Below are 26,966 nucleotides of genomic sequence, written 5' to 3' on the forward strand. Positions count from 1 at the left end.
TAAAACTGAATATAAACGCGGAATATAGATTTGTATCTTGTATCTATTAGATATTGTTAAAAAAAACTTTATTTTAAAGGCTGCGTTCTTTAACAGAAAATGGTGTGGACAGTTTCGTCTATTTTCACTTCTTCTTTTTCTAATAGTGAACAAAATGTCAATTTATTTACGTCCTCTGTGGTTGGGATGGGCATTTACTTTCCTACTTTCTTGACTTCTTCCGCAAATAATCTCTTTCAGTTGTGTTAAAAATACATTAGAATTGTTTCATTTCTCATCAAACGTGTTTCAGACCATGAAATAAACCCCGGTTTCACCACTAGATGTCAGCATTATTCGCTAAAACTTTGTTTGCAGTACTTCACAAAGTTGTATTCTGTGTAGTAGACGGTATACATCAATCAATAATTAATATAAATAATTTACAACGAATAGAGCAATAACAGCGTGATTTTGTTTAAAAATGTTCTTGTCACATAATTCACATAGTCAAAGCTTGATGGAAGACTCATTTCCATTCCAAGTCTATGCATTATACAACCCTTTTTTTTGTAAGTTCATTTTGTGATCTTCACACATATTAAGTTCCACTTCTGTCAGCCTACTTTCTTTTACCATACCAGAGCTCTGTGGTCACAAACTGTTGAAAACAAACCAGGCTGCCCTGTACGAGGGTTCTGTGAATCCCAGGCTTGTGAAGAGCCCATAGGACAGTGCGTTTTCCTCCTCAATGAAGCAGTACACTGCGAGGCCTTGAGCGTGGAGTCTCCTGGCCGCGCTGCCGACCAGGGCTTTGGCATAGCCCTTCCCTCTGTGTTGAGGCCGTGTGAACAGCATTCCAATAGCACCTGATGGGTAGGTGAGGATCCAGGCCACAGGATGGCCCTCTGTGTCCAGCACACAACCAGACGGGAAGTGCAGAATCATGTTTTGGATCATTCTGACGCTATGCTCTTTTTCCCCGAATTTCCAGAAGCTGTTTATTAGATCGATGTGTGATTCATCCACGGAGGTTAAAGAGGTCACCCTTCTGAAAACAATTGTCATGCAACAGTTAGTTTCAGTAAAACGTTGTGTATTAAGCCGTATTCTTTAGTGTTATATGATGGTAGTTACCTGTAATGTGGTTTGCATAAAATAACATAGTCTGGCCAGCTGTCCACTATAACGTGAATTGGGTCAGATTTAACTCTGTTCCTGAGGGCAATGTAACCATAAATCTAAGGAGAGAGAAAAACAGTCTGATGAAATTGTAAGGCTACATCAGTTTATTTATTGCAAAGGTAGCCCCATTACATCAAAATAACATATGGCCCTTACAATGTATTTACACAACACAAATTTCAGAGAGTATTTAGCATGCCATAGAAATCTGAAACACTTGTTGAGACTGGGGAAAGAGGTCTTTCAATTGTCTCTCTGCTGTCTGCAGCTGTTCTTCAGTCAACTCCATTATGTGGATGGAAACACCTGATCCAAATAGTGTAGAAAAGTCAAGTATGTCATGCAGCGTCACTTAAAGTTACGAATTCAGCTGATTTCTTAATATGTAGTCTCCCCCAATGTAAATGACAAGCCTTACTTGCCGGCCTGACAAAAAAAAAATATATATCGCTTGTCGTACCTATTTATCCCACGGTTTGTTGTTTTGATCTGTGGGTCAAGAAGGCTCCTGTCAAATCCTGGAGTTCTACGCCATCGCCAGATGTTTGTAGAGCCCTTCATTCACGTTCAAAGTTAAGAAATCCTTCGTCAGACACCTGAGAAAGAGTTTGAGTGACTTCGGTCAGCAGCATTAAATGTGTGTGGTGGTTATCTTTATGGACTTGTCAAGGCAGTGCATATAACCTTTATAACCTAATCCATTGAAAGTTGTATACTAACATGGAGGCAAAAAGATAGCCTATAGTTTAATTAAATTCACAACTTTAACATCAGACGATAAGGAGTGGCAGGCGTAGTTTAAGGGATGCTAATCATTAACATAATTCAATACAGCCTAAGTAGAAATATACATTTTTGCATATCATAGAAAGATTCAACGTCCATGAAGTCTAGGGCAAAGTCCCCCCCCCCTCCCCCCTTCCTAAGTACAATGGTACTTAGGAATGATTTGCTGGACCTGATGTTAGTTTCCTCCAGGAACACAATGACTCTTTACTGAGAGACTTGTTGCTCTTGTTGGTAAGTTGTAACTGATTTAAAATCCTTGTACTCGCTGTGAAGTATATTATTGTTGATTGCTTTCTACAGGTACACTCTTGCACTTTTGAGGTTCATGTTGTTTAATTGTAACTTGTTTAACTACATGCTCTTATGGTTCTTGCCTTTGGCACTTATTTGGTTTTTCACAATGTATGCCTCATGTTTTGGCTACCCGCAATGTTTGGGGCCATAGATATATATAAAGGTTGATCAGTGACCTATGCACTTTTGTAAAGCTCTCTCTTGGAAGTCCCTTTGGATAAAAGTGTCTGCTAAATGAATAAATGTAAATGTAATCACATCGTACAAAGGCCTATAGCCAACATTTGTAGGATTTGTTGTCTGAATTCTCCAAATCTGTTACCTTGAGGTTTTATGATGAGAAGTGGTGTGATTTGTACCCGCATCTGTGTGGACGTGGTTTCAGAAGCAGAATTTGAGAAGCAGGCCAAGCTGACACTGCACTGACTCTGACTGCAGTTTAAGTTTGAGTCAGTTGGTTTCAAGTTAGGTCAGTGTTCAGCATCGTTCAAGTTTGATAAACTAGGCAACCAGAAAGCCACAAAACTCTGCAATGATTTCCTATCCTTAAGCTACTTAATATCAAACCATCATTGCTACTTTGATTCCAAAACATTCGAAAAACAAAAAATTATTTCCAAGTCGATAAACCATTCACTTAGAACTCACCTCGTTTAATTTGACAGAATCCCATGTCGGTTAATCGGTCAATTGTTGTTAAATATGGCCTCTGTAGGCAGCTCAGACTCACACTTTCACTCTTTTCCATAGCGGAAAACATGTGTTCAGTTAATATAGCCACATCAATCCAACTATATTCATAATATGACTCATAATATTGAAAAAAAACAATAACAAATATGACATTAAAAGCTGTTCAAAAATATACATAGACCTTAAATAACTTAATTATAAATGGTCATCTCTAACCTACATTTCAAAGTCAGTATTTTATTTGGAACTACTCTCCCTCTAGAGGTGATGTACAGAAAGTAACATCAAACAAGATTGAACTTGAGCAACTATTGCGTGAAAATTGAGTGTCAGTCAGAAGCATTGTTCTCGATGATGACAACAATAACAAGGAACTTTGCTGCTCCACAACTTTTATGGAGCAGAAACACTTCATCGGAGAAAGCTGTAGCCTATTAGTAGAATATGTTCAGCATAATGTAGTTTCCCATTGACTGGCAACCACGTAGACGATCTTTAGTAAACTTCTAGAATAGTGGGTGGTAACTCCAAAGCCATTCTAGTAGTTTGTCGGTAAAGTAATGAGATCTATAACAAAACAATGTCAAATGCATTTATTTAAAAGGTTTGTTTACATTATTGCATCTACAGTTTTTTTGTAATTCATTGCCAAAGCCTTAGTTTGAATACTAATGGTAGATTATGAACTTGACAGCTAAAACAATGTAACGTTACTAAAAGAAAAAAAGGAGAAAAAAGCATGACCATTGCATGTAGGCATGGAACTACACGATACTGCTTTCAGAAGAAGTAACAGCATCCTTAAGAGGGCCACCTCTACTCGCATTCATTCTTTACCACCTGTATGTCACTTATCCATGGACGACTCCAGACTTCAAATTTGCACTGGTATGGCTGTAGAAGGAACAAACACGATCAGAGAGAGAGCCATAATGTGAACAGGTTGAATTACAATCAGAACAACGGTTTCTGACCACAGTACAAAGATAACACACACCAGATGATTACATCATTGTTTTTTGGTTCTTAAATTATTTTCTTATTATTGTTGTTGTGTTACTTTGATGTGTGTCTATATGTTTTGTGCTGTACAACAAATTGCCTCTCGGAGGATATTCACTCTCTCTTTTTCAGTCTAGTAGCAAATTTGTTTGCCATGGTTTTTCTTCTTTCGATAAACTTTAACGTGGTATTACCCGGGCCACTTGTGGGTCCTCGTGGATTGCACACGTGGTCTCAGCACCTCCTTTTCTGCAGGAGGTCCTTGCCATATCCACTGTGAAGATGTACTTGATACCAGCCACAACCTGAGGACAAGGCCGTGTCAGATCTCTCACACCAGGGTGTAGGTTTAAGCATAGGCTACAAACATTTTAAAAACGGCAAATCTGTCAATGGCTTCCTCCTCTGTGATAGTACAATATTAATACATAAATATATGTGTGCCCCAAAACGGTCAATCTAGTCGTTTCAAGGATTTAAACGCAATTGTTGACCAATAGGTGGAATTATCTTAGGCCTAAGTGTTTATATTTGAAATCACACTGGCGTTCGTTGCTTTATTGGGATTGCATTAAACACGTTGGTCATTTGTCATTTTCTTGTTTATAATAACCTTTCTCCTCTTTGTCCGTTTTAAAGATATGTTTGTGTTGTGATTGCTAGTAGGCGTTGCACATCCAGGGTAGCGCAACGGTAGGCTAACCACCTTAGGCTATATGGAACTTACGCACCTACACTTTGTATTGACTTCAATACATTTAGAAGTTTTAATTAATCTACCAACCTGTTTCTGAACCTTGATGACCTTAGCCACCTGGCTGACGTACATGTCGTTGGTTTTCTTGTTGTGTTGCACAACTGCGAATTGTAAGGCATCTTGCGTAGATTTATCATTCATGTCAGCGTCACTGACACCTCCAGTCATCATGCCAGCATTTGCAACGGTGAAAACCACCGCAAGCAAAGGTACAACGAACGTCCAATTCATGATTGCAGATAATGTCCTTCTTAGTTCGATACCACCAAAATAATACGGTCGTCAAAAACAAGTCAAGTCTTTATATAATACTGGCGCGTCATTGTCTGCTGAGACAGCGCATCCAATCAGTGCAACTCAAACAAAATGTAGAAGTACGCCTGTTTTGGATTACGGCGTAACCCACAATAACCCGTTCCCCAAAATCTCAAATGTGACAATCGTTTTTTCTTCCACAACAGCACGATTAAATCGAATGGCGCTGATTTAGGTTCATGTGATCGTACCAGTTATTAGGGCTAAAAAGCTATGTTCAACTCCGAAAAGTAGAACACATTTATTGGAAAGATATAGTTGGTAAAAGCACGTAGTTTATGTAAAGCTGATAAACCTATTCATAGTTTTCAGTCACGTGCAATCCGCAGTGACCTGAGGACTGAAAGCTGCTGGCGATGGCGTCTCATACCGTTGAGATGCAGCAAAAGCCGGCAAATGTACCTTCCCACGTTTCTTTGGATCACGTCTTAGCTAAAGAAAAGTAAAGATATGGACACAAACTGCAAGTGTTAGGCACTTGCAATCCATATACAGCCCCAATGCCGTATTTCTGCCCCTAAAACCGCAAGGTTTTATATATGTTATGACTATATCATTACTGTCAACTAGCTAACCCCTCTCTCTCTTAAAAAACTATTCAAACGGAAAGTAAACTTTTCCTTTAATTTTTACTTATTACAAACTCAATTCCCAAAAAGTTGGGATGCTGTGAAAAACATAAATTAAAACAAAGGACCAAATGAGTATGAAAAACCAATCAGTCTAAACAAGCCTCACACATTGTGTTTGTTTTACATTCAGTTGAATATCGGTGTAAAGGGATTTCGCAATCATTTAATTCCAAATGCATTTTGAGTTTAGTTGTGTCTAACACAACAACCCAACTATTTAGCTAAATAGCTAACTTTAACTCACTACGACCACTGCAGTTGGTCGCCTCGATACACAACAAACTGTCAAACCGAGTACATAAAGACGTGTTTTATGGCAAAAAAAATACCATAATTAATATACCTGTATATTCTTGTGTTTAACTTTACTTGAGCTTGATGAAGTTGTGTGAGCAAATACGTGTATATTTGGACGGCTGGCATTGTTTGCCCTCCCCGGAGACTGGGAGGGCAAACAATGCCAAATCCACAATCTCCTGCTCTCTGGGTTTTCTTTATCGAACGAAATTCTAAAGAAACACAGCCCAGTCTTGTCTCCTCTTCGATTACTGCATCCTATAGAACAACAACTATCCGGCATTTTCGCAACACAAAAGCAACTGACTCAAAGAAAATGTATGACTTTATAATGGGTGTCGGGCAGAGAGGAATGTCTTTTTTGTGCCCCTTGGAACGTGACGTCACCCCCTTGGAACGTGACGTCACGTGAAAACTATGAATTTGAATGTATCGATCTCCGTTGTAAGAAACCCATCGTAACAAGTCAGATAATAAAAACTGCCTTGAGTTTTGGGGTGGAAAATCTACCAATCACTGCAACCCAAATCCTTTGGGTATGATTGTTTTGTTTCGTGGCGTAACCTACCTTGAACCGAAATGAAATGCACGTCCACACACACCAGCCCAGATTACGGAAATTGGACTTTGCAGCAGTTCAGAGGTAATACAAAAGTAGTCTACCAACATCGAGGCAGAAGCGCATTTGGGAAATAATGCAAGCAATTGAAGATCTGAGGTAGGCTAAATGCGATTAATAGGATCCCAAAGACATGACTTAAAGCGGCATAGAATGCCACACTTGTAAATGTTTGGTTCACGGTAAGAAGTTGTTTTGCAGGCAGGCCTTCTCCAGTTTGGAGCCCAAGCACCAGCATATTTTGGCAGCAGGATCTGTTGCCGTGGGCGGTGTGTTGACCTATCTGCTATGCAGAAAGAGGGAGGCCAAAAGCATTCCTATGCTTGAGGAATGGTGGGGCCCAGGAGTGAGACCTGAGGTAGAGGAGGAGAACATTTACCCCTTCACAGTACAAACCTCAGAAGAAGAGATTCAGGTAATAAAGGAAGCAAGTTTACCACACTGAAATCTGCATTATTTGTATCTTTTATCTGTTAAACCGCCCTATTTAACAGTTGGTTTATGATTGCCTACTTAGGATCTTTATGATCGCATTGACAAGTCACGCTACACAGAGCCCCTGGAGGATTCCTGCTTCCAGTACGGTTTCAACTCCACCCATCTCCAGAGGGTGGTGTCCTATTGGAGGAATCAGTTTGACTGGAAAAAGCAGATTACTGTACTTAACAAGTATCCCCACTTCAAGACCAACATAGACGGTACACAGACACACCTAATGACGCATGATAAAAAGTATTGCTCCTGTCACACCCACAGCACAGAGTCAGCATCAACTCCCTCAGGTAGCTTATGAAACTGTTCTTGAAGACCTGACTGTCTCATCACCAACCCTTTTCCCTCAGGCTTAGACGTGCACTTCATTCGTGTTCGTCCGCCCCATCGCGAGGGGCAGAAGGTGGTGCCTCTCATGCTGGTCCACGGCTGGCCTGGTTCCTTCTATGAGTTCTACAGGATCCTGCCCCTGCTCACAGAGTCCCAAGACGACCTGGTGTTCGAGGTCATCTGCCCTTCCATCCCGGGGTATGGCTTCTCTGAGGCTCCCCATAAACAAGGTGACAGTCACCGTGAAGTGCACAGCACACATTCTCCCATCAAGTTTTCCAAGGGCGTAGGTTTGTTTTCAGATGTGGGTGGGACAGCTTTAAAAATTACATCCACATTATATACACATAAATACACAGGATGCGGATGAGGATGAGGATGCGGCTGTTAAATATGTTCTTCATTAAAAGTGTGTGTTAGACTGGGGCACATATTTGCCGCTCTCAGAGTGTAACCTGAAGCCGACGGCCCTAAAATTCTCCGCCCTTTCCCACCGGCGGACATTGAAGTTTGGTTCTTCGTCTGTGGTTGATGGTCCTCCAGGGTTCACCAGTCTGGCTGCTGCCACGGTCTTCCTCAAGCTGATGGAACGTCTTGGGTTCTCCAGGTTCTACCTGCAGGGTGGCGACTGGGGCTCGCTCATCACCACCAACATGGCCCAGATGAAACCTCAGTAAGTCAGATCAGCTGTTGTATTGGAATATGGCTCCCCTCGCCGCAGGTTGAACCTTGAACCTTTCACAATTTCATTGTTCTGGTCTACCATAAGAATTTAAGAACCAGCTGAATGTTCAGAATCGTGCTGCTGCTGGTGTTGCAACGTTGCACAAGGATGATTGTGTGTGACTCACATTTCCCCAAAACAGATGATGGTGAAATTCTTAGTAATCTCAAAACAATGGTGCCTTCTGTCAAGTACACAGTGACTATTGTAGTTTCATAGAGCTAACAGAAACAAATGTGTTGTCTGATGCATACTTCCCTTTTAACCTGTGCTTGTTTTTCTATTCCTACTTCTCTTCAAAATACCAACATCTATCTCGAAAAATGTGAGGTTGAATAATAACAGATAGTCTTCTGATCACTGATGAAACTGTTCAAAGCTGAATCATTCATGTTGATTACATTAAGCAACCACAAAAAACGTCATCAACTTCTTAACTTTAGATTTTTCTTTTGTCAGGAGTGTGAAAGGTCTTCATCTGAACATGATAACTGCGCCACGAAAAGGATTTGGAATTCTGATGTCTCTCCTGATTGGACCCTATCTGCCTTTCCTGGTGGGGCTAACGAAGGAAGATGTCCGCCGGCTGTTCCCCTTCATGGAGAAGAACGTGTATGAGATTCTGAGAGAGACAGGGTACATGCACATCCAGGCCACCAAGCCAGACACAGCAGGTATTGTTTCTGTGGCTGTGGGGCTTATCTGATAAGTGCACGTACCATGTAAGCTGAGCTCTCTCTCTGTCTCTGTCTCTGTCTCTCTCTCTCCCCTCTATCAGACTTCACTTATAATCTGTCTAGTAAAGTATGAAAAATAGCATTAATATATCTTTAAAAAGAAAGAAAGGAATGGTGTTTCTCAATTAAAATACTGAGATGCTCTGCCAGTAACGCCACTTTATAAAACTGAAACAGTGTTCATTTGTTCGTGCAGGTTGTGGTCTGAACAACTCTCCAGTTGGTCTGGCTGCCTACATTCTGGAGAAATACTCCACCTGGACTGACTTTAACAACAGGGACTTGGAGGATGGGGGGCTGGAAAGGTAGATTCATAAACCTAATTTGTAGCCTGAAATAGGGAAGGTATTTGAATGACACATAATATCGTATGAATGTGTGTTATGTATTCCCAGTGTCATTCTTGCTTGAGCTATATGTTTGTTTTCACACTATATGTTTATTGATATACATGGTCAGACCAAAACAAATTCCTTGAATATGCCATTGCTTGGCAATAAACCTGTTTCCGATTCTAGGAAATTCATTCTGGATGATCTCCTAACCAACATCATGATCTACTGGAGCACAGGCAGCATTGTCTCCTCGATGCGTTTCTACAAGGAAAACCTCAAGACCAATGTGGATAACAGACTGGATAGCAGGTATTAGTGGAGTCCAGAGCAGAACTGTCACTATACTCTATACTTCTGGAGAACCATGTTCAGGGTCTGGTTGTATGACAAGGGTTAACTTGGTCCTTCCTGTCCACAGGACTGGAGTGTTTGTGCCGACAGGACTGGCAGCTTTTCCTAACGAGCTCTTTCACTGTCCTCGTTCGTGGGCCAGTCACAAGTTCAGAAACATCTACTCCTACTCTTACATGCTTCGGGGCGGGCACTTCGCTGCCTTCGAGGAGCCCATGCTGCTGGCAGCAGACGTGGTCCAGTTTGTTAAGAAAGTTGAAAAAATGTAACGTTTCTCGTGTGATCGAATACTCTTCTGTGGTCGTCTTAGGCAGGAAGAAGAGAGGAAAGCTGCTCACAAAATCGAAACGCTTTGCCTTGATATGCGCTTTAGATCCTGAAGTGAATGAATATACATGTATCTGTATGATGCTTTGCCTAATTCTGCTAAATGGATTGAATGTAAACGTAAAATATTGATGTGATAACTGATAGATCAACATAGGGTCCAATGATAATCAGTTTCCTGTGAAATCTTTTTTTATGTCAAGTTTAGTAGTTATTGAAGAGTACCTAGATGGACAAAAATGACAAACACTACAGAGCTCTCATGAGTTTAAACTACCTAGACTGAAAAAGGTTATGTTAATTTACCTGATAACAACCCTTAATTAATATAGTGTAGGTAGTGGTGTTATGGTAGCAGAATGACTTGCACTTGTTACTTTATTGAATACTGAACTTTCAGGTTGTACAATAAAGTTTTAAAGCAGACTTATAAGCAGAATTATACCAAATTTGATAAGTCTAATCTTACCCGGCACACATTAAGTCAATCTTCCAAAAATACAACTACAGGACATCATGCAGGAGACACTGCAGTCAGAAAACAAGACACTGCTTGGAGAAATATTCTGAGATTGGAGAACACACGTTGCAAAATACACAAATATATATGCATTTGAAGTAGAAGACCTGAGGTTGAGTGTCCACGAGAGTTAATATGATGAACCGGATTCTGCTCATCTACAGTACAGAGCCACCAGGTGTACTTTCATTCCATTATTTCAAACCAAAAGTAGAGCTAAGACAACCCATTAATAAAAACCTGTACAATTCGGTAGTTCACAGAACACCAGCCTGCGTCCTGAATTATAAAAAAACGACACAGACAAAAAGGTTCCTGAGAAACGTGCGGTTACCAGGCATATTTCCCCCCTTTGACTTCTCCGACCACCTTCACTCTCATGCCGTCTGGTCCTTCCTCTGGAAGGTCATTTGCTGAAACCCTTGATGGCCACAGGGGCCTGGAACCACACGTAGTCCTGCCAGGCCTGGACGTCTCTCTGCGAGGCCTCGGAGAAGCCAGGGTCTGAAGCCAGGGCAATAACCTGGCTCTTAACCCGCGTGGGGACTCTGTATTCCAGTTTAGGCCGGAACCAGTCAACGCCGCAGTCCCTGTGGGCCAGAACCATGACGGTGGTGTTCATGAGGTGGATCGGTCTGGTGTCGGACAAAACATCCGCCACAAACAGAGTCCTGAACATGTGACGCATGCAGGTGGAGGCTCTAAGGCTGCGGCCCCCAGACGCCCGTATAACCGCCTCCATGTTGACCTCGTACAGCTCCTTGGGGAGGATGATGGAACCCCCGATGAGGAGGAGAACCCGAGGAACCAGGCTGAGGGAGAACAGCACCTCCAGCTGCTGCAGTAACTCCTCCAGGTCCTGCAGCGTTCGCTGGCACCTCCTCCAGTCCAAGACTGTGGACAGCGAGGGCCTCCGACCCACCAGCTCCTTGTTCTGAAATGGAGAAGGATGGATTACATTCAAATGACAGCTAGCTTTTTCCGGGAGATTTTCGACGATGTTTTGGTTTGTTTGACAATAACGTTACCACACTCACCATCATATCTTGATGCTCCTTCTGAGAATACACCAGCTGTTCATAGGTCATGGGCAGTTGCTGTCTCTGGTACAAGATGCACTTGAGGATCTCACAGATGATACGACAGCAGCCTTCTTGAGTTACTGAGCCAGGAAAGACAACATTCACCCGACCTTCCTCGCGAGCCCTTCGCACCACCTCGGCGTCATCTTCTATCTGCCGACCAGGAGTCAGAGGAAGAGCAGAGACGGCCTTTTCGCTCCTCTGGGACAGACTGTCTTCATGTGGAGCCTCAGTGGCTGAAAAGTGAAGAATACAAACAATCTGATTACGTTTGAGTACAAATACGTTAGTCGAGTTAACTAGGACAAGCACGCAGGTTAGCTAGCTACCTAGTGCCGAATCAAGCTACTGTAGGGCCGTTTCTCATTAAATTATGTTGATGACCCACCGACATGGATTGGACCGGTGACTCCCGCACCACAAGTAGTAACGACGGCCGGGATACAATTTTCCTTGTCTGCCGTGGTAAATTCACTATCTGAAGAGTTTTTTGTTGACTCCGAGACGTCTGCGTTGGCATAGTTGATCGGTATTGCCTGAGTTGAGAGTTGTCCCGGACATTCCGTGTCAGGTTCGTTTGAGACTGTATGCTCTGGCAGGCTACATTCTGTATTTAAGTGATCGGAGGAGTTAAATCCTTCTTTGTTTGGCGAAATCGAGAGACGAGATTTCCCATGTAAATGTCCTCGATCCTCTGTTAAACGGCTATTTAATACACTTACACTGGCCACTTCCCTTATCGATTTCTCCGCCATTTCTGATAACTTTTTAAAAATCCCTCGTCCAGTAGCTTTGCATGATGGGAAACAGAAAGTCGGAAGTCACTACTTCCTTGGGCTATTTTAGATGTATCAAATATTAAAATAACAATTTATTTACTTATTATGAAGGATTTAGTAAAATAGCGTTTTCATACGTATTTCGTGCGTGAACAATGGATATTATTAGTATATTAATGCTACTAACCGGATACTAGCTTTCACCAGATATACATATGTTTGTGATAGGCTAGAACAGTAGCCTCCTCTAGTGGCCTGTTTGTGTTATGACATGTTATGCACAGGTGACAGGTGTATGCAGAAAGTTTGTGGCCTCATTGGACGAAAGACGATTTTGAAGTACAACGTGAAAAGTATATATTATTGTGGGAGTAGGAGAACAAATGTGCATTTAGGTTTTACTAATTTAAGTCAAGAGCGTCAAGTGAATTATTGTTCCAAGGTGATTTGGACAAACTATGGCGTCAGTTCGAGTTGCTGTCCGAGTTCGACCCTTGAACAAGAGGTTTGTACATTGTGTGCGCGTCAGCTTTTACAATGTTCAAATTATTTGGACAATTGTTGTTGTTACAATTGTTAGATTCGCATTTGTTCAATAGGTTTTAATGCTTTTGTTTGTAAAGCATCATAATCTTTATGATAATTCTGTACCTTATATGAACGTGATTACTTGAATGGTTTAGTTACCTACTTTGATTTTAATAGAGAAAAAGAAATGTCAGCGAAGGTGATCGTCCGCATGGAGGGATGTTCAACTTCCATACTAAACCCAAAGGTGACTCGCTAACCTAATATGCAGGCCACAATATTACGCTCACCAGCAAACAGCCAATTTCTACCCAGTATTCTCTCAGCAAGAGACGAGATAGTCAGCGTGATCTCTGTGATGGCAATCAGAAACGCCAAGAATGGCAGACCACTACTGCAATTCTCTTTTTTCCCCGTGTTCACAGCACATATCCAAAGGCGTTCCAGCAGATGAAATAAAAGATGAAGGGAAGACATTCTCTTTTGATTTCTCCTATGATTCTACTGATATCAGAGGAGGCAGCTTTGTACCTCAGGAACAGGTACTAAAGTCTCAGTATGGAGGCGTCCTCTCACTCTAAGCCTACTCCATCTCTGGGCATAAAGCTCTCTGTATTTGTCACTTGCTGTCTTTTTCAGGTTTTCCAAGACTTGGGGAGTGAGGTTTTGACAGCTGCGTTTGAGGGGTATAACGCCTGCGTCTTCGCGTATGGACAGACAGGCTCGGGGAAATCCTACACCATGATGGGGAATCCAGTAAGGGCACTGCTCCTTTTAAACATCTCAAACTCTGTGATGAATGTGCTGTTTTAGTTTGCATAAGTACGAGTTCAAAGTTCAGTTCTGAAGACTATTAAATCAGATTAGGGCCATCAGTTGTATGTCAGTTGAATGTTTAGGAGTAGTTATCTTTCTTAAGCAGTTTACACTCGAGCACACACACACACACACACACAAACAATCTCCTCCAAATTAGCGCCTGACTAATAGCATCCTCTCAGTAGCTCTCTTCTCCATCACTCCATCCACAAGCTGCTCCCCACTAATCAGAAAATGTGATGAGGGCAGCAGTTTCTGCTAGCTCTGCTCACCTTGCCCCGGTGCTGGAAACTCAGGCAGCTAATGAGATTTCTTCTAGTCTACCCGGAGACTTATGCAAGGTCATCATGAGGGTGACTGTCAACATGCTTGATAATCATACAGGCCTCTTCATATTCTCCATCTGCTGGATGGTAATTAAAACAAAGGGGTCCATCAGACTCAGGAATTGCTGTTCGGCTTCTCTGGCTCCAAATCAGACAAGCTGGTGTTTGGAATGTTATTAGGATGTCTTAGCATGTCTGCGCTCGTGTATGCGGGGGAGAGATTCAGCTGCGTTGTGAGAAAGTAGGAAGACCAAATTGAATTCTCTTCTCGTCGAATATGGCTTCCTGGGACTGTCTTTTTGATTGGATGTCTGAGGATCATGTATGTGATCTGCATCCTGTGTTTCTCGTGGACACAGGGCGATGCGGGGCTGATTCCAAGGATCTGCGAAGGCTTGTTCTGTCAAGGAGCTGCAAACAGCCAGACTGATGGGACGTCCTTCCTCATGGAGGTCAGGTAAGGGGTCAGCTGATTGGTTGGTTTCCAATGTGTCAGAATATAGCTGCAGATTTCCCTCAATACTGGACATAGACCTGGACCCATATCCATATATAAAGGCCTATAGATGGATGTAGGACAGATATAGGATATAGGACAACCTTCTCTGTTCTGAGAGATATAGGTCTCTGATATAGGAGAGATATAGGATGTACTGGTCTAGCGTTAGCAGTTTAAATAGCCTTTTGGCCTGACAGGGAGCTGTACTGAAGAATGAAGTTAGGGGCATGTGTCTAGCGCCTTGTAATGTGTCAAATGGCCAGAGAAGTCTGATGTGGAACCCAGGAATTTCTCTTTGTGGGTTCACTGCAGTTTCCTGGCAAGACCCTCAGTTATTTCCCGACAGCCTGGACAGGATGCCCCAAAGGTTAACACCGAGCCTCTTCATATCTGCATGATGAATTAGGAGCAGTTAGCTGACAGTCATGTCTTAATGAACGTCTGACCTTGAGTCCTTGATGGAATTTTCTGCCGACTCGAGACTAGGGGACAACAAGAGATTCAGTTTGGCAGAGTGCGGTTCCTTTTGTGAACGGGGTCATTTCCAAATAGGATCACATTTTAATATGTTTTCCTTTCCTCCAGAAGCTAATTTGAATCCCAGAGTTGTTACTGAATACAAGCACTAGGCTTGTTTAATACTTTTGGTGCTTAAATCTTTTTTTTTTAATGCAGCTTTCAAGGATGAACAAATATAATTTAATAAACACTAAAAGCTTTGCAACCTAATCAGGTAGAATTATTTCAGGATTAATTTGTGAACATGAAACATTGGTGCAGGTAATAAATGTAGAATGTTGTTGACTTGTTTTCCAAAAAGCTAATCACTTTCAAATTCATGTTAACAACCACTTTCTTTGTTAGATTGTGGAAATAGTAATTTGTTATTAATTAGTTTTGCAGTCAATGCATAAACTATGAGGGAGCAATAATAGCTCTCACTTCAAGTGTTACATTTTAATCTGCAGATTTCAGTCTAGTCATGCTTTAGTTCGGTTTTGATCAGGAAATAGCTTTTTTTAAATGCAATCATTTTATGCCCATCATTAAACAGGAACTCAATGGTGGCAAAAACAATCGGATCACCAAACGCAGCCATTAAAGTAGAAATTGTTACTCAACCTTCACCATCCAACCCTACACGATGATTATCATAAATACTCTTATTGTGAAAAGACTTGTTCTCCTCCTATGGTACCAGCCACATAGAGATCTGTTCTCCTCCTATGGTACCAGCTACATAGAGATCTGTTCTCCTCCTATGGTACCAGCTACATAGAGATCTGATTGTCTTCCTATGGTACCAGCTACATAGCGATCTGTTCTCCTCCTATTGTACCAGCTACATAGAGATCTGTTCTCCTCCTATGGTACCAGCTACATAGAGATCTGTTCTCCTCCTATGGTACCAGCTACATAGAGATCTGTTCTCCTCCTATGGTACCAGCTACATAGAGATCTGTTCTCCTCCTATGGTACCAGCTACATAGAGATCTGTTCTCCTCCTATGGTACCAGCTACATAGAGATCTGTTCTCCTCCTATGGTACCAGCTACATAGAGATCTGTTCTCCTCCTATGGTACCAGCTACATAGAGATCTGTTCTCCTCCTATGGTACCAGCTACATAGAGATCTGTTCTCCTCCTATGGTACCAGCTACATAGAGATCTGTTCTCCTCCTATGGTACCAGCTACATAGAGATCTGTTCTCCTCCTATTGTACCAGCTACATAGAGATCTGTTCTCCTCCTATGGTACCAGCTACATAGAGATCTGTTCTCCTCCTATGGTACCAGCTACATAGAGATCTGTTCTCCTCCTATGGTACCAGCTACATAGAGATCTGTTCTCCTCCTATGGTACCAGCTACATAGAGATCTGTTCTCCTCCTATGGTACCAGCTACATAGAGATCTGTTCTCCTCCTATGGTACCAGCTACATAGAGATCTACAACGAGAGAGTGCAGGACCTCCTCCAGAAGACGACCATGGTGAAGGGCAGTCTGAGGGTGAGAGAGCATCCCAAGGATGGGCCCTACGTCCAGGGTAAGACTTCTGCAATGTCCCCTCGTCTCTGGAACTTCCGCAAGGCCAGTGTGTGGCTGCCCTGCGCCCGATGCTGATGACTGGCTTGTGTGTGTGTGCCATCAGGCCTGTCCAAGCACCAGGTGCATCACTACAGCGAGGTGGAGGACCTGATGGCGTGGGGGAACGCCAGGCGCACCACGGCCTGCACGGCCATGAACGATGTCAGCAGCCGCTCACACGCCATCTTCACCATCAGCTTCACGCAGGTGCACAAGCACGACTCGGACCTGACGTTACTATGACGATATCAGGGTTTCCCGCCGAAAATTTGTTAGTTAAGGTGGTAGGGTGAGATTTGCCGGCGGATCGAGGGGTTTATTGACAACGTAGTTAAGGCGGCAGGAGTGTGTTGCTTAGGCGGCCGCCTTAACTGCAAAGTGCTGCGGGAAACCCTGGATATTCTGTTTCGAAAGCCAGGTCCATATTCTTTTTAAGTGTCGGAAAGGGTTTGTCTTGGGGCACTAAACGCACACACCTTGAATATTATCTCTCTGTGTGTATGTATATATATCTCTGTGTGTGTGTACATGTCTCTTCTTCAGTTTTGTGTGTGTGTGTGTGTATACATCTTTGTGTAAGTAAGTAAGTAAGACTTTATTTATATAGCACATTTCATACAAGAATTGTAGCTCAAGGTGCTTTACACAAAATCAATAAAAACAATAATACAAGTGATAAAAGTAATAATTAAAATAGCAAATTATAAAAACAATAATATAACTAATAAAAGTAGTAAAACCCTTCTGAGATAAAATTACTTAAATGCTTCGGTAAGAAGGTAGGTTTTAAGCTGTCTTTTAAAAATGTCTAGCGTATTTGCTTCCCTAATATTTATGGGTGATTTGTTCCATAGTTTCAGTGTTTTAGCTGGTGTGTAGTTTATAAGGGAGTTAGCAATGTAGCTAGGTCCTTGTCCATGTAGAGCTTTGTATGTGAGGAAAAGGACCTTAAAGTCAATTCTGAAGGTAACGGGGAGCCAGTGTAAAGTAGCTAGGACAGGACTAATGTGTTCTCTCCTTTTAGTTTTGGTTAATAATCTAGCTGCAGAATTTTGAATGAGCTGTAGTCTTTCAGTGGTTTTCTTGGGAAGACCAGTGAAAAGTGCGTTACAGTAGTCCAGCCGGCTGGATATAAAAGCATGAATTAACTTCTCTGCATCATTTTGGTTTATGAATGGTCGTACCTTTGCTATATTCCTCAGGTGAAAGAAAGCTGTTTTGGTCACTTTATTAATGTGAGAGTTGAAATTCAAATCTGAGTCCAGGATTACACCGAGACTTGTCACCTGTGGTTTAAGACAGGGGGTTAAACCTCCTAGATTCTTAGTAAGCATCTCTCTTTTGGATTTGGGGCCACATAGTAGGACTTGGTTTTGTCTTCATTTAATTTAAGAAAGTTATCATTCATCCATTTGTTTATTGCCAACAGGCAGTTGGTAATGGAATTGATGGCCGTTGCATCGTTGGGTTCAGTGGATATATATATAGTTTTGTGTCATCCGCATAGCTATGGAAATCTATGTTATGTTCTCTATGTTGCCGAGTGGTAACATAAAGAGAAAAAAGTTATGGACCTAAGCAGCTTCCTTGAGCAACCCCGTAGCAGTTCTCATGTTTCTTGGACCTATGGTCACCTAAACTAACATAAAACTTCCTTCCTGTGATATATGATTTCAGCCAGTTCAATACACTATCCGTGAACCCAATAAGCTTTTCCAGTCTATTGATTAAGATGTTGTGATCAATGGTATCAAATGCTGCACTGAGATCTAACAGGATAAGGATAGAGACTTTATTTGCATCAGAGTTTAGTCTGAGGTCGCTAATTATTTTGGTGAGAGCAGTTTCAGTACTGTGATATTTCCTGAAACCTGACTGCGAGACTTCCAGCATGTTATTTTCTTCAAGAAAAGAATTTAATTGGACTAAAACTATCTTTTCCAGTACTTTACTAATAAATGGAAGGTTTGATATTGGTCTGTAATTTGCAAGTAGACTGTTATCCAATTTGGGTTTCTTTAACCCTCGTGCTGCCTTCGGGTCACATGACCCAAAGGTTCATAACGAACCATCGTTGTGTTTACCCAATTTTACCCAATACAAAAACAAATTAAAATAATTTTCTTTTAACCTTTGCAATGTGGGGGGTCTGAGACAGCCTAGCTGTTAAAAGAAAATGCTTCACTTTGTCTTTGTATGCGGTAAATTTGTCGCAATACGACGGTGGGTCACAATGACTGATGGGTCAGAATGACCCGAAGATAACACAAGGGTTAATAGGGGCTTTACAACAGCTGTTTTGAAGGCATCTGGGAAGACGTCAGTTCTAAGGGATGTGTTTATATGTCTCTTCTTATGTACATGTCTCTTCCTCAGTTTTGTGTGTGTGTCGTGTGTGTCGTGTGTGTGTGTGTATATATATCTTTGTGTGTACATGTGTCTTCCTCAGTTTTGTGTATGTGTGTGTCTAATGTATGTATGTGGGTGTGTGTTACCTCTATGCCCTCAGGCTCGGTTCGACCCTGCCCTGCCTTGTGAGACGGTGAGCAAGGTCCACCTGGTGGATCTGGCAGGCAGCGAGCGGGCAGACGCCACGCGCTCCTCCGGGGCCAGGCTGAAGGAGGGGGCCAACATCAATCGCTCCCTCGTCACGCTGGGCAGCGTCATCTCAGCACTGGGTGCGTCTCACTTGCCGGGATCACCACCTCAGTTCTCTGTGTGATAACACAACTACCGCCTCGCACACTTACCTCAGTTCTCTGTGTGATAACACAACTACCGCCTCGCACACTTACCTCAGTTCTCTGTGATAACACAACTACCGCCTCGCACACTTACCTCAGTTCTCTGTGATAACACAACTACCGCCTCGCACACTTACCTCAGTTCTCTGTGATAACACAACTACCGCCTCGCACACTTACCTCAGTTCTCTGTGATAACACAACTACTGCCTTGCACACTTACCTCAGTTCTCTGCACTATAACTCACATAATGAAAGTCATGCTTGTGCTGCTTAATGATATTTATAGGACCAGCTCTTTGTTGTTGTAGTCTGAAATGCTGAGGGGTTCGTCCCCTTCATTCCCCCCCCCCCCCCCCCTCCTCCTCCAAGTATCTTTCAGGCGAGAATCATCCTACTGTTAGAACCCCCTAAGGCTGGTTTAATTGGTCTGTTTGTGTGCCACGTGATGCCAGCTGACCTGAGTGACAGTGGGCATGGACCCCAGTCCTCCAGGAAGAGGAAGCTGGTGTTCGTTCCCTACAGAGACTCGGTTCTGACGTGGCTTCTGAAGGACAGTCTGGGAGGGAACTCCAAGACCATCATGATCGCAGGTACAGAACATCTCTCTGATGGGGACCACCAATACAGGCCCACCCTGAGGGAAGGTCTTAGAACCCATCCATGTGTGTCCTCAAACTTCCTGGAGATGGAGGTGATAGTGTTGCGTAACCTTAGGGATGGGGGTGGTCAGGGGTTGAGGTGTGGGTCAACGTTCATTTAGGAATTGCCTTTGACCCTCACCTTTGTGCTAAGTGGGAATGTGTGATTTGTCCTCGCAGCCCTTTCCCCTGCTGATGTCAACTACGGAGAGACTCTTAGCACCCTGCGCTACGCTAACAGAGCTAAAAACATTGTCAACTCTCCGATGGTGAACGAGGACCCGAGCGTTCGGGTCATCAGGGAGCTGCAGGCGGAGATTGCCAGGCTGAGAGAGATGGTGGGCCCGGCCAATCAGGTGAGCTCCCCTCGCAGAGAGATCCAATGAAATTGATTTGTACAGCTTTTTTTTTTGCAAGCAGTGTCACAGAGGGATTCACATACGCCCATAGAATTGCACCTAAACCAACCTGAACCCTCAGAGAGATAAAAAATTGAAGACACCTTGGAAGGTTCAGAGATTAAGTCGAGGTCCAGAACTCTGTAGTGAAAGAAGTACTTCCTGAATGTAGATCATTGGCGATGGTTTTTAATAATTGTTCTTTTTTTTTCTAGCCATGCATTTGTTAACACGTGAGGGTCATGTTCTTGGCCCTCTGTCTGTCCTCAGGACTTCTCAGGGGATCCGGCCTCCACGCTCCGAGTGGAGAAGAAACTTCACCGGAACGAGGCCAAGGTGAGCCGAACACCGGTGTCTCCTCGACGTCACGTCACGGCTACCCGCGTTCCTTCCGGGAAACGTGAAGTCAGAACGCCGCTCTCTTTCTGCCCTCGTTTAGGTGCTGGAGCTGACCAAGGAGTGGGCGAGCAAGTGGGGCGAAACGCAGAACATCCTCAAGGTGTGATTATCCATGTCTTTTACCTCCTGTTGTCATTCCCCGGTTGCAGATACTTCTTCCCGGAAAGCGTTTCTGAAGAGCTGATGTTGTAACTTGTTTGGCGGCCTCGGTCCTTGTCTGTCTGTGTGGTTCTCTCTCTCCCTGCTCCTTCCTCCTCAGACAGACACACATACACCCCCCTAACAAAAAAACAGAAACCCAGCCCAACAGATGGCCCTGTGCCGTGTCAGAGCTTAGGAGCCGTCTGTCCAGTTGCTGTGAGACTTAGAAGGCCACATGAGCTTGACATATTAGCAGAATTTAATGTTTTAGTCCTTGGCTGGCTGGTGTCATTTACCATTCTGTTAGAAGAAGCTTTTCTGTGAAGAAGCCAACTCGGGGGGGAGAAAAAAATAAATAAAAAAAACTTCCAAAGTATCCTGGGAGCAATTTACGGTCGGTTTCCTCGACTCACAGAAGCCCAGTGTGTTCTCTGAGCTGACTGCTACATGGAAATTAGCTGGTTGGTTTTCAGAGCTCCGTAATTGAGGATAATCACTTGATGTAGCTCTTTGTTGTGATGTTTTCTAGTTCCCTCTCTTTGTTTTTGTCTTCAGTCTTTGCTCTGTTTCTGAACGTAGGAAATATTACTTGCAAATACCATAGTCAGTTTGAAAGTGCCACTAGTGAGGGGATTATAAAAACTTTTGTTTGGATGAATGCTTTGGCACTTCAGGATTAAATGATGTTCTAGTTGCCTGAAGGCCTTTTGTTCGAAATGATGATGTGCCTACACCAGGATATTGAGCAGTATTTGTGATGGACCATTAATTCAACAGCCATTGTGGATGGATGAGGACTTGTCACAAACAATATCTAGTATTTTTTTCTGTAACTCCCACTGTAATAGCAGAGCAGGATGGGTCATCTCGTGACAATTGGATTGAACAAACTGATTTAATGAGATCGGTCCTCTATTCAGACACACCTTTTGACTGTTCCTGATACAGCAGTAGTTATTAGAGCTCTTGCATGAATGGCTTCATTAACGGCCAAGTGGCAAGGTTGTAGATGTGTTCAGTGATCTTTTCATTTCAGCTGGGTTCATTTTCAGCTGCTCGCAGTTGACACGTCTGACCAGGAGGGGTCCTTGTAGCTCTTCAGAGATCCAGAACCTGGACTCTCAGTGTAATAAAAGTAGCAGGCCAGGTGCCATTTATATTTAATTTTCCAGCTATTTGGATGTGAATGGTATCCAGCTGCCATTAGAGATGGTTTAACGGTCCTGAAGTCAACATTTGACAAAGTGAGGAGAGCGCCAATGAGCGACAGCTTCAGATGTGCCTTCTCTCGCCCCTGAGAAAGGAGAGGGAGAGCAGAGGAGAGCAGAGGAGAGCAGAGGAGAGCAGAGGAGAGCAGAGGAGAGCAGAGGAGAGCAGAGGAGAGCAGAGGAGAGCAGAGGAGAGCAGAGCAGACCGAAAGGGAGCAGAGGAGAGCAGACCGAAAGGGAGCAGAGGAGAGCAGACCGAAAGGGAGCAGAGGAGAGCAGACCGAAAGGGAGCAGAGGAGAGCAGACCGAAAGGGAGCAGAGGAGAGCAGAGGAGAAGGAAGATGTGCCTCACAGAATATATCCCCCAGCATGCCTCACTCAGCCAGCCCAACACGCACTCGTTGATTTGCGACGATAAGGCATTTTTATATATAATCATCATTTCCTCTCATTTCAAAGTGATGGATGCAATGTGAAGGCATTCTTTACAGTAGCTTTCAACCCAGCCTCTCGCTCTCGCTCTCTCTCTCGCTCTCTCTCTCGCTCTCTCTCTCTCGACTGCACAGTTCTAAACCCCTACTTGAAAAACAACTCACCAGCTTTCCCTTACCGGAGGTGAGAGTTGGAACAGCTGTGTGTTGTCGTGAGTATCGATGAGGAGACTGACTATTGGGTCTGACCGATCATTTGCACGGTCAAATAACGTGTTGTGGCGAATTCATAACGAAGTGATTATGAAATATCTTCGACCACCTACACCTGAATCCCATGGAGAGCGTGCTTATTAGGACTTGGTCGTTGACTGGAGTGTGTGGGTGGTTTGCTGTGGGACTCTTAGAGAGAGGCTGGCAGTTGCAGATGAAGCCTAAATCACGATGGTACATGAAAGCTCATTACAAGCTGCCTCCCCCTCTAATTAAGAGGTCTTGATTAGCAGCACATGGAGAGGCCGTTTCTGAGTGCCCTGCTTGCTCGTTAAAGGAGCCATGTTGTAAATCTCAGCTTGCGTGTTGAAGGGTAGGTGAAGTGAGGCGGCTGTTCTTGCCAGACCAGGGTCTGGGGCTTAGGGTCTGGGGTGGAGCAGCGGTGCGCTTATCGGGGCTGTGTGTCTCCATGCAAGAGGGCGGTTATGATGCATGACACAACGTGACACCCGGCTGAAAGGCCACTCCACTGGCAAGCGGCTGGCTCACTGATGTTGCCATAACTCTAAGTGTTTGATGAATGACTTTATGGATTTGACATTTGTCATCCCTCGTACATTTGCATTCTGCGGCGATGAAAAATGCTGGTTTCCTGTGCTGAATGCAGGAGAGGCACTGAGCTCTGAAGAGACAGCCTCCCTTTCAGCCTTCCGTCTGCACAACGGCCTCCTGTCTGTCGCCAAGGAAATCACTTGGCTTGATTCAAAATCCAGAACTACAGTAGCTAATGAGATGTATAAAGACCGAAAGGGCTAACATTACCAAGGCACTTGTAACGCTGCAAACCTTTGTTTGACTTTGTTTGTTTGAGTAAATTAGATGACACAGCTCGTCTGTGGACTTCCTATGGACTTCCTGTCGTGTGCAGAGAGGACTCCTGGTCTCTGCTGTTCCTCGGGTCCGCAGTCCGCACACACCCAGACACTGGCACGACCCCATGACCCCCGTTCGCGTGACTGTAAGCCAAACGTGTTTGATGAGTTTCTCAGGGACAGCTTGAGTAAATTGCTGTTTAGGTTGTGAGGCGGCAAGTCGTCCGAGAACGGCGTAAACAGAACTTTAATTCTGTATCCAAGGCCATTTTGGAAGCAAAGTTATTCTTCCTCGGCTTCTTAGATTAGAGGTTACAGGGCACCTAAGAAAGGGAATGAATGTGAGACAGGTTGAAGAGCAGCCTCAGCCGTAGACAAATGGCAGGAAGAGCAGGGTTGGGGGAAGGAAGATGAGGTACTAGGAGCAAGAGAAGGTGGAGAAAAAGCTTAAATTGACTGGTTATGACACAAACCGAGACCCTGTTAGAACGAGGACTTTCCCCCTTTGTTGTATCTCTGGTGGGTCTTGATATTTTGAAACAATGCTTTGGAAAAATGTGGTGATGTGTGATTTTTTGAAATGTTTCAGCGTTCTGTAGGAAGGTTGGAACAGGAAGAAGCAAATGAAAATCGATGGGAGCGTTGCTCCACTAAACGTTCTGGGAGGAACCGGACTTTGTTTCAGTGTTTGGTGAGAAACGGCGTTGAAAAGAATTTCCAATCTCTTTGATCAAGGTAATGTTTTTATTTCCCTGGACTCAAACTTGCTGGGATCAGCAGACGGTGTAGAGGAAATCTAGAACGGCGTGTTTCCTGGGTCTGCCTCTGTTCACTCTCCATTTACTCTGTTCAGTCAGCACTTATACACCATATTTCATCATTACTGTGTCTCATGACCTTATCACAACCACACCCTGTCAGCAGTTACCCTTGATACATCATTGGAGATGACCTTTGATGCTCAGAAACCTTGTTCGTTCACCGTGTCAGCGAACAATTGAGTATTCAACTACTTATATATGAAATAAAAATCTTTTTAAGCGAGTAACCCACACAGGAACCTTACAAGCAGAACTGGACTCATCTGAGAACGTCTTCATTTCACCAGAGACATTACGTCTCCTGGATCCACAGACCTTCTCTGGAGGGAACAGTCTCCCTGGGTGAGAGGGTTCCATCGACGCAGGCTTGTTGTGGACCCCTCCAGGAGAGAGAAGAGAGAGAGAGGGGGGAATGAGAGATGGATGGGGAGAAGGATGAGCTGATTGGTTAGCCTATCGAGCAGCTCTCCTCTGCATAGCAAAAGGGGAAACATGAGGAGCTGAAGCGCTCAGAAATCCATTAAAATTTCGACCCAACTGCAGATGATGGCTTTAATGGGAACTTAAACGCTGCCCAAGCCTGGCTGCTTGTCTGGGGCAGAGTTAATTATTCTCACCACCTGCCTCAATCAGAGTGAAGCATGGGGGATGTGCAGAGAGGGAGGAGAGGGGAAGTGAGAAAAGGAGAGAGGGAGGGAAGGAGAGAGACATTCTCACCACAGTCAGAAGTCCAACTTGTTTTGTGGCGGCCTACGTTCATGGCTGATACTTGAGACAAGTGTGTGTGTGTGTGAGAGTGAGAAAGAGAGAGTGTGAGAGAGAGCGAGAGTGTGAGAGAGGGAAAAATCTCATCTTGTCCTGATGTCTGTGGAAAGTGACACAGTGCATTAATCGGCCAGACCTCACCTCACCTCTAATGAAGTCTGTGAAGATTCCCTTTAATGAAGTACGGGGCCAGAGTCCATGTGTCTCCCTCTTCATTAGAAAAAAGGATTTTACCCATCTCTGTCTTGTCGATGAGGGCTGGAGGGGGAGCAGGCTGGGTCTCTGACGGGGATGGAGGGAGGCCGAGAGGGAGGCCGAGAGGGGGGCCGAGAGGGAGGCCGAGAGGGAGGCCGAGAGGGAGGCCGAGAGGGAGGCCGGGAGGGGGGCCGAGAGGGGGGCCGGGAGGGAGGCCGAGAGGGAGGCCGAGAGGGAGGCCGAGAGGGGGGGGAGCTAGAACACACAGAGTATTGACTGAATCTTCCGTATGTTAGATATTTTCTGCTCGGCCTCTTGAAAAGGTACTTATGATAATCCGTCGCAATTTGAGGTGTGAGTCCCACAGCTTAACACAGCGGATTCTCCTGACAGGGCCACACACCCACTCTGTTTCTCTCTCTCACACACACACACACACACTCTCACACTCTCTCTCACCCATTGAGTAGAGGCCATGGCTCAGAGAAGAAAAGGTTGTTAGCCTTGAACCCACACCAGGAAGTTTAATTGCTTAACTTAACATAAGTTTCAGTAACCCTGTGTTTCTCAAGGCCTTCCTGGGAAGGGGGGCGGGGGGGGTGGGGTGGTACAGGTCTTCAATAGGTTTCCTGTTTTGTCCCCATGTCTGATATATTTTTTCAAGGTAGATCATTGTTAAAACGCACCCTTCCTGACCATTCTGCATTCCTTTTAAACCGAGTGGAATTCATTCCGGCAAGGATTTTTGCCTGACTTGTTTCAGGTGTTAATGCTTCACACACTCTCTCACACTCTCTCTCACACACACACACATCTCTGTGACTCTCAGGTTGGCAGTGTGTTGCACATTGCTCCAGCATCAGCTGTCTGGTGAAGCGTAGACCCTATGGTGCTCATCAGAGCAGGAGCCAAACTTGGCTGTAAAAATGTCTTTCACGGATTACAGCAATTTTTCTGCCTCTTATCACCTTCCTGTTGAGGTGCTGAAATGCCATTGAATACATATTTAGCAGAGATTTTCGGATATGCAGAATGGATTTTTCACGTGCACATTGATTTAGTCTGACTTCTGAGTTTCTGATGTGACTGGTAATGTTGGGGTGCGATGGCCTGCAAGCTGAATGTCAGCACAATAGGGCAGCATTAATCACAGACTTGTGTGTGAAATATGGACCTTAAACCCTTCCTCTTATTTATAATCTGATGGGAATTTTGTATGAATAAATATAATTTCTCACGGTAGAAAATGGTGCGTTCATGAAATTGTTTTTATAATAATTTATATTTCCCCAATATTCCACTTGTTCTCATACATATCACATCATGTTGTGTACACAAGAGCATGGTGTGGTACTGTTTATTCATATGAATGGAACGGGCTGGAGATGGCAGACATAAAAAGTGAATCTTTGACCTTTGTCTGACCTTTCCTGCGTCGTCACCAGGGATGTGTCTACCGTGCTGAGGCCGGCTGAAGTTGTCCTGATCTGTGATCGACTAACTTGACTGTCACAGGGGTTTTAATGGCCCTGGAGAACGGACATGTCTATAAACAATCACCCAAATGATGCGTGCCACGTGTGCTCTCCGCCTCTGGCCTCTGCGTGGTTGCCACGGCGTCGCTCGGTGAACACCGTGC

General features: G+C 43.9%; 5 protein-coding genes across 5 annotated transcripts in view; 2 read left to right on the forward strand and 3 right to left on the reverse strand.

The window, feature by feature from the left end:
* Positions 1 to 42: 42 nt before the first annotated feature.
* si:dkey-76k16.6 (uncharacterized protein LOC566817 homolog) lies at positions 43 to 1,490 on the reverse strand. Its single transcript, XM_062464548.1, has 3 exons — positions 1,382 to 1,490; positions 1,117 to 1,220; positions 43 to 1,030 (listed from the first exon to the last, which is right to left on the reverse strand). The coding sequence occupies exons 1-3, from the start codon at positions 1,451 to 1,453 to the stop codon at positions 634 to 636; spliced, it is 573 nt and encodes a 190-aa protein (XP_062320532.1). The 5' UTR covers positions 1,454 to 1,490; the 3' UTR covers positions 43 to 633.
* Positions 1,491 to 3,518: 2,028 nt separating this feature from the next.
* On the reverse strand, positions 3,519 to 5,005 carry cst3 (cystatin C (amyloid angiopathy and cerebral hemorrhage)). Its single transcript, XM_062464343.1, has 3 exons — positions 4,727 to 5,005; positions 4,137 to 4,247; positions 3,519 to 3,834 (listed from the first exon to the last, which is right to left on the reverse strand). The coding sequence occupies exons 1-3, from the start codon at positions 4,928 to 4,930 to the stop codon at positions 3,757 to 3,759; spliced, it is 393 nt and encodes a 130-aa protein (XP_062320327.1). The 5' UTR covers positions 4,931 to 5,005; the 3' UTR covers positions 3,519 to 3,756.
* A 1,460-nt stretch (positions 5,006 to 6,465) lies between these two features.
* Positions 6,466 to 10,284, forward strand: ephx5 (epoxide hydrolase 5). Its single transcript, XM_062464344.1, has 10 exons — positions 6,466 to 6,661; positions 6,764 to 6,977; positions 7,080 to 7,260; positions 7,405 to 7,614; positions 7,928 to 8,057; positions 8,568 to 8,782; positions 9,042 to 9,150; positions 9,364 to 9,489; positions 9,599 to 9,826; positions 9,870 to 10,284. Exons 1-9 carry the CDS (start codon positions 6,639 to 6,641, stop codon positions 9,798 to 9,800), a joined length of 1,410 nt encoding a protein of 469 aa, XP_062320328.1. The 5' UTR covers positions 6,466 to 6,638; the 3' UTR covers positions 9,801 to 9,826; positions 9,870 to 10,284.
* Positions 10,219 to 12,275, reverse strand: mad2l1bp (MAD2L1 binding protein). The gene is made up of 3 exons (XM_062464345.1): positions 11,849 to 12,275; positions 11,416 to 11,696; positions 10,219 to 11,312 (listed from the first exon to the last, which is right to left on the reverse strand). The coding sequence occupies exons 1-3, from the start codon at positions 12,213 to 12,215 to the stop codon at positions 10,785 to 10,787; spliced, it is 1,176 nt and encodes a 391-aa protein (XP_062320329.1). The 5' UTR covers positions 12,216 to 12,275; the 3' UTR covers positions 10,219 to 10,784.
* Positions 12,276 to 12,501: 226 nt separating this feature from the next.
* The window catches only part of kif16bb (kinesin family member 16Bb), a 24,518-nt gene continuing 10,053 nt past the window's right edge, over positions 12,502 to 26,966 (forward strand). Inside the window, exons 1-14 of the mRNA XM_062464549.1 lie at positions 12,502 to 12,744; positions 12,945 to 13,014; positions 13,193 to 13,309; positions 13,407 to 13,523; positions 14,272 to 14,369; positions 16,349 to 16,458; positions 16,564 to 16,706; positions 19,009 to 19,177; positions 19,699 to 19,836; positions 20,065 to 20,240; positions 20,553 to 20,618; positions 20,722 to 20,781; positions 23,603 to 23,692; positions 24,655 to 24,709. Coding sequence (XP_062320533.1) covers positions 12,698 to 12,744; positions 12,945 to 13,014; positions 13,193 to 13,309; positions 13,407 to 13,523; positions 14,272 to 14,369; positions 16,349 to 16,458; positions 16,564 to 16,706; positions 19,009 to 19,177; positions 19,699 to 19,836; positions 20,065 to 20,240; positions 20,553 to 20,618; positions 20,722 to 20,781; positions 23,603 to 23,692; positions 24,655 to 24,709 — 1,456 coding nt within the window. The 5' untranslated portion in view covers positions 12,502 to 12,697. The remainder of the gene's footprint in view (positions 12,745 to 12,944; positions 13,015 to 13,192; positions 13,310 to 13,406; positions 13,524 to 14,271; positions 14,370 to 16,348; positions 16,459 to 16,563; positions 16,707 to 19,008; positions 19,178 to 19,698; positions 19,837 to 20,064; positions 20,241 to 20,552; positions 20,619 to 20,721; positions 20,782 to 23,602; positions 23,693 to 24,654; positions 24,710 to 26,966) is intronic.

This window comes from Osmerus eperlanus, chromosome 6, assembly GCF_963692335.1.
Source record: "Osmerus eperlanus chromosome 6, fOsmEpe2.1, whole genome shotgun sequence".
NCBI lineage: Eukaryota > Metazoa > Chordata > Actinopteri > Osmeriformes > Osmeridae > Osmerus > Osmerus eperlanus.

What these genes read in the sequence shown, in the direction of transcription:
- si:dkey-76k16.6 (XM_062464548.1), bottom strand. Translation starts at nt 1,453, where the DNA reads ATGGAGTTGACTGAAGAACAGCTGCAGACAGCAGAGAGACAATTGAAA. An exon ending in TCTTTCCCCAGTCTCAACAA is followed by an intron (nt 1,221 to 1,381) that starts GTGTTTCAGATT and finishes CTCTCTCCTTAG; the next exon opens with ATTTATGGTTACATTGCCCT. An exon ending in TTATGCAAACCACATTACAG is followed by an intron (nt 1,031 to 1,116) that starts GTAACTACCATC and finishes AATTGTTTTCAG; the next exon opens with AAGGGTGACCTCTTTAACCT.
- cst3 (XM_062464343.1), bottom strand. Translation starts at nt 4,930, where the DNA reads ATGAATTGGACGTTCGTTGTACCTTTGCTTGCGGTGGTTTTCACCGTT. An exon ending in TCATCAAGGTTCAGAAACAG is followed by an intron (nt 4,248 to 4,726) that starts GTTGGTAGATTA and finishes CCTTGTCCTCAG; the next exon opens with GTTGTGGCTGGTATCAAGTA. An exon ending in AGGACCCACAAGTGGCCCGG is followed by an intron (nt 3,835 to 4,136) that starts GTAATACCACGT and finishes TTCCTTCTACAG; the next exon opens with CCATACCAGTGCAAATTTGA.
- ephx5 (XM_062464344.1), top strand. Translation starts at nt 6,639, where the DNA reads ATGCAAGCAATTGAAGATCTGAG. An exon ending in CAAGCAATTGAAGATCTGAG is followed by an intron (nt 6,662 to 6,763) that starts GTAGGCTAAATG and finishes GTTGTTTTGCAG; the next exon opens with GCAGGCCTTCTCCAGTTTGG. An exon ending in TGAGGCTCCCCATAAACAAG is followed by an intron (nt 7,615 to 7,927) that starts GTGACAGTCACC and finishes ATGGTCCTCCAG; the next exon opens with GGTTCACCAGTCTGGCTGCT.
- mad2l1bp (XM_062464345.1), bottom strand. Translation starts at nt 12,215, where the DNA reads ATGGCGGAGAAATCGATAAGGGAAGTGGCCAGTGTAAGTGTATTAAAT. An exon ending in CACCGGTCCAATCCATGTCG is followed by an intron (nt 11,697 to 11,848) that starts GTGGGTCATCAA and finishes TTCACTTTTCAG; the next exon opens with CCACTGAGGCTCCACATGAA. An exon ending in AGGAGCATCAAGATATGATG is followed by an intron (nt 11,313 to 11,415) that starts GTGAGTGTGGTA and finishes TCTCCATTTCAG; the next exon opens with AACAAGGAGCTGGTGGGTCG.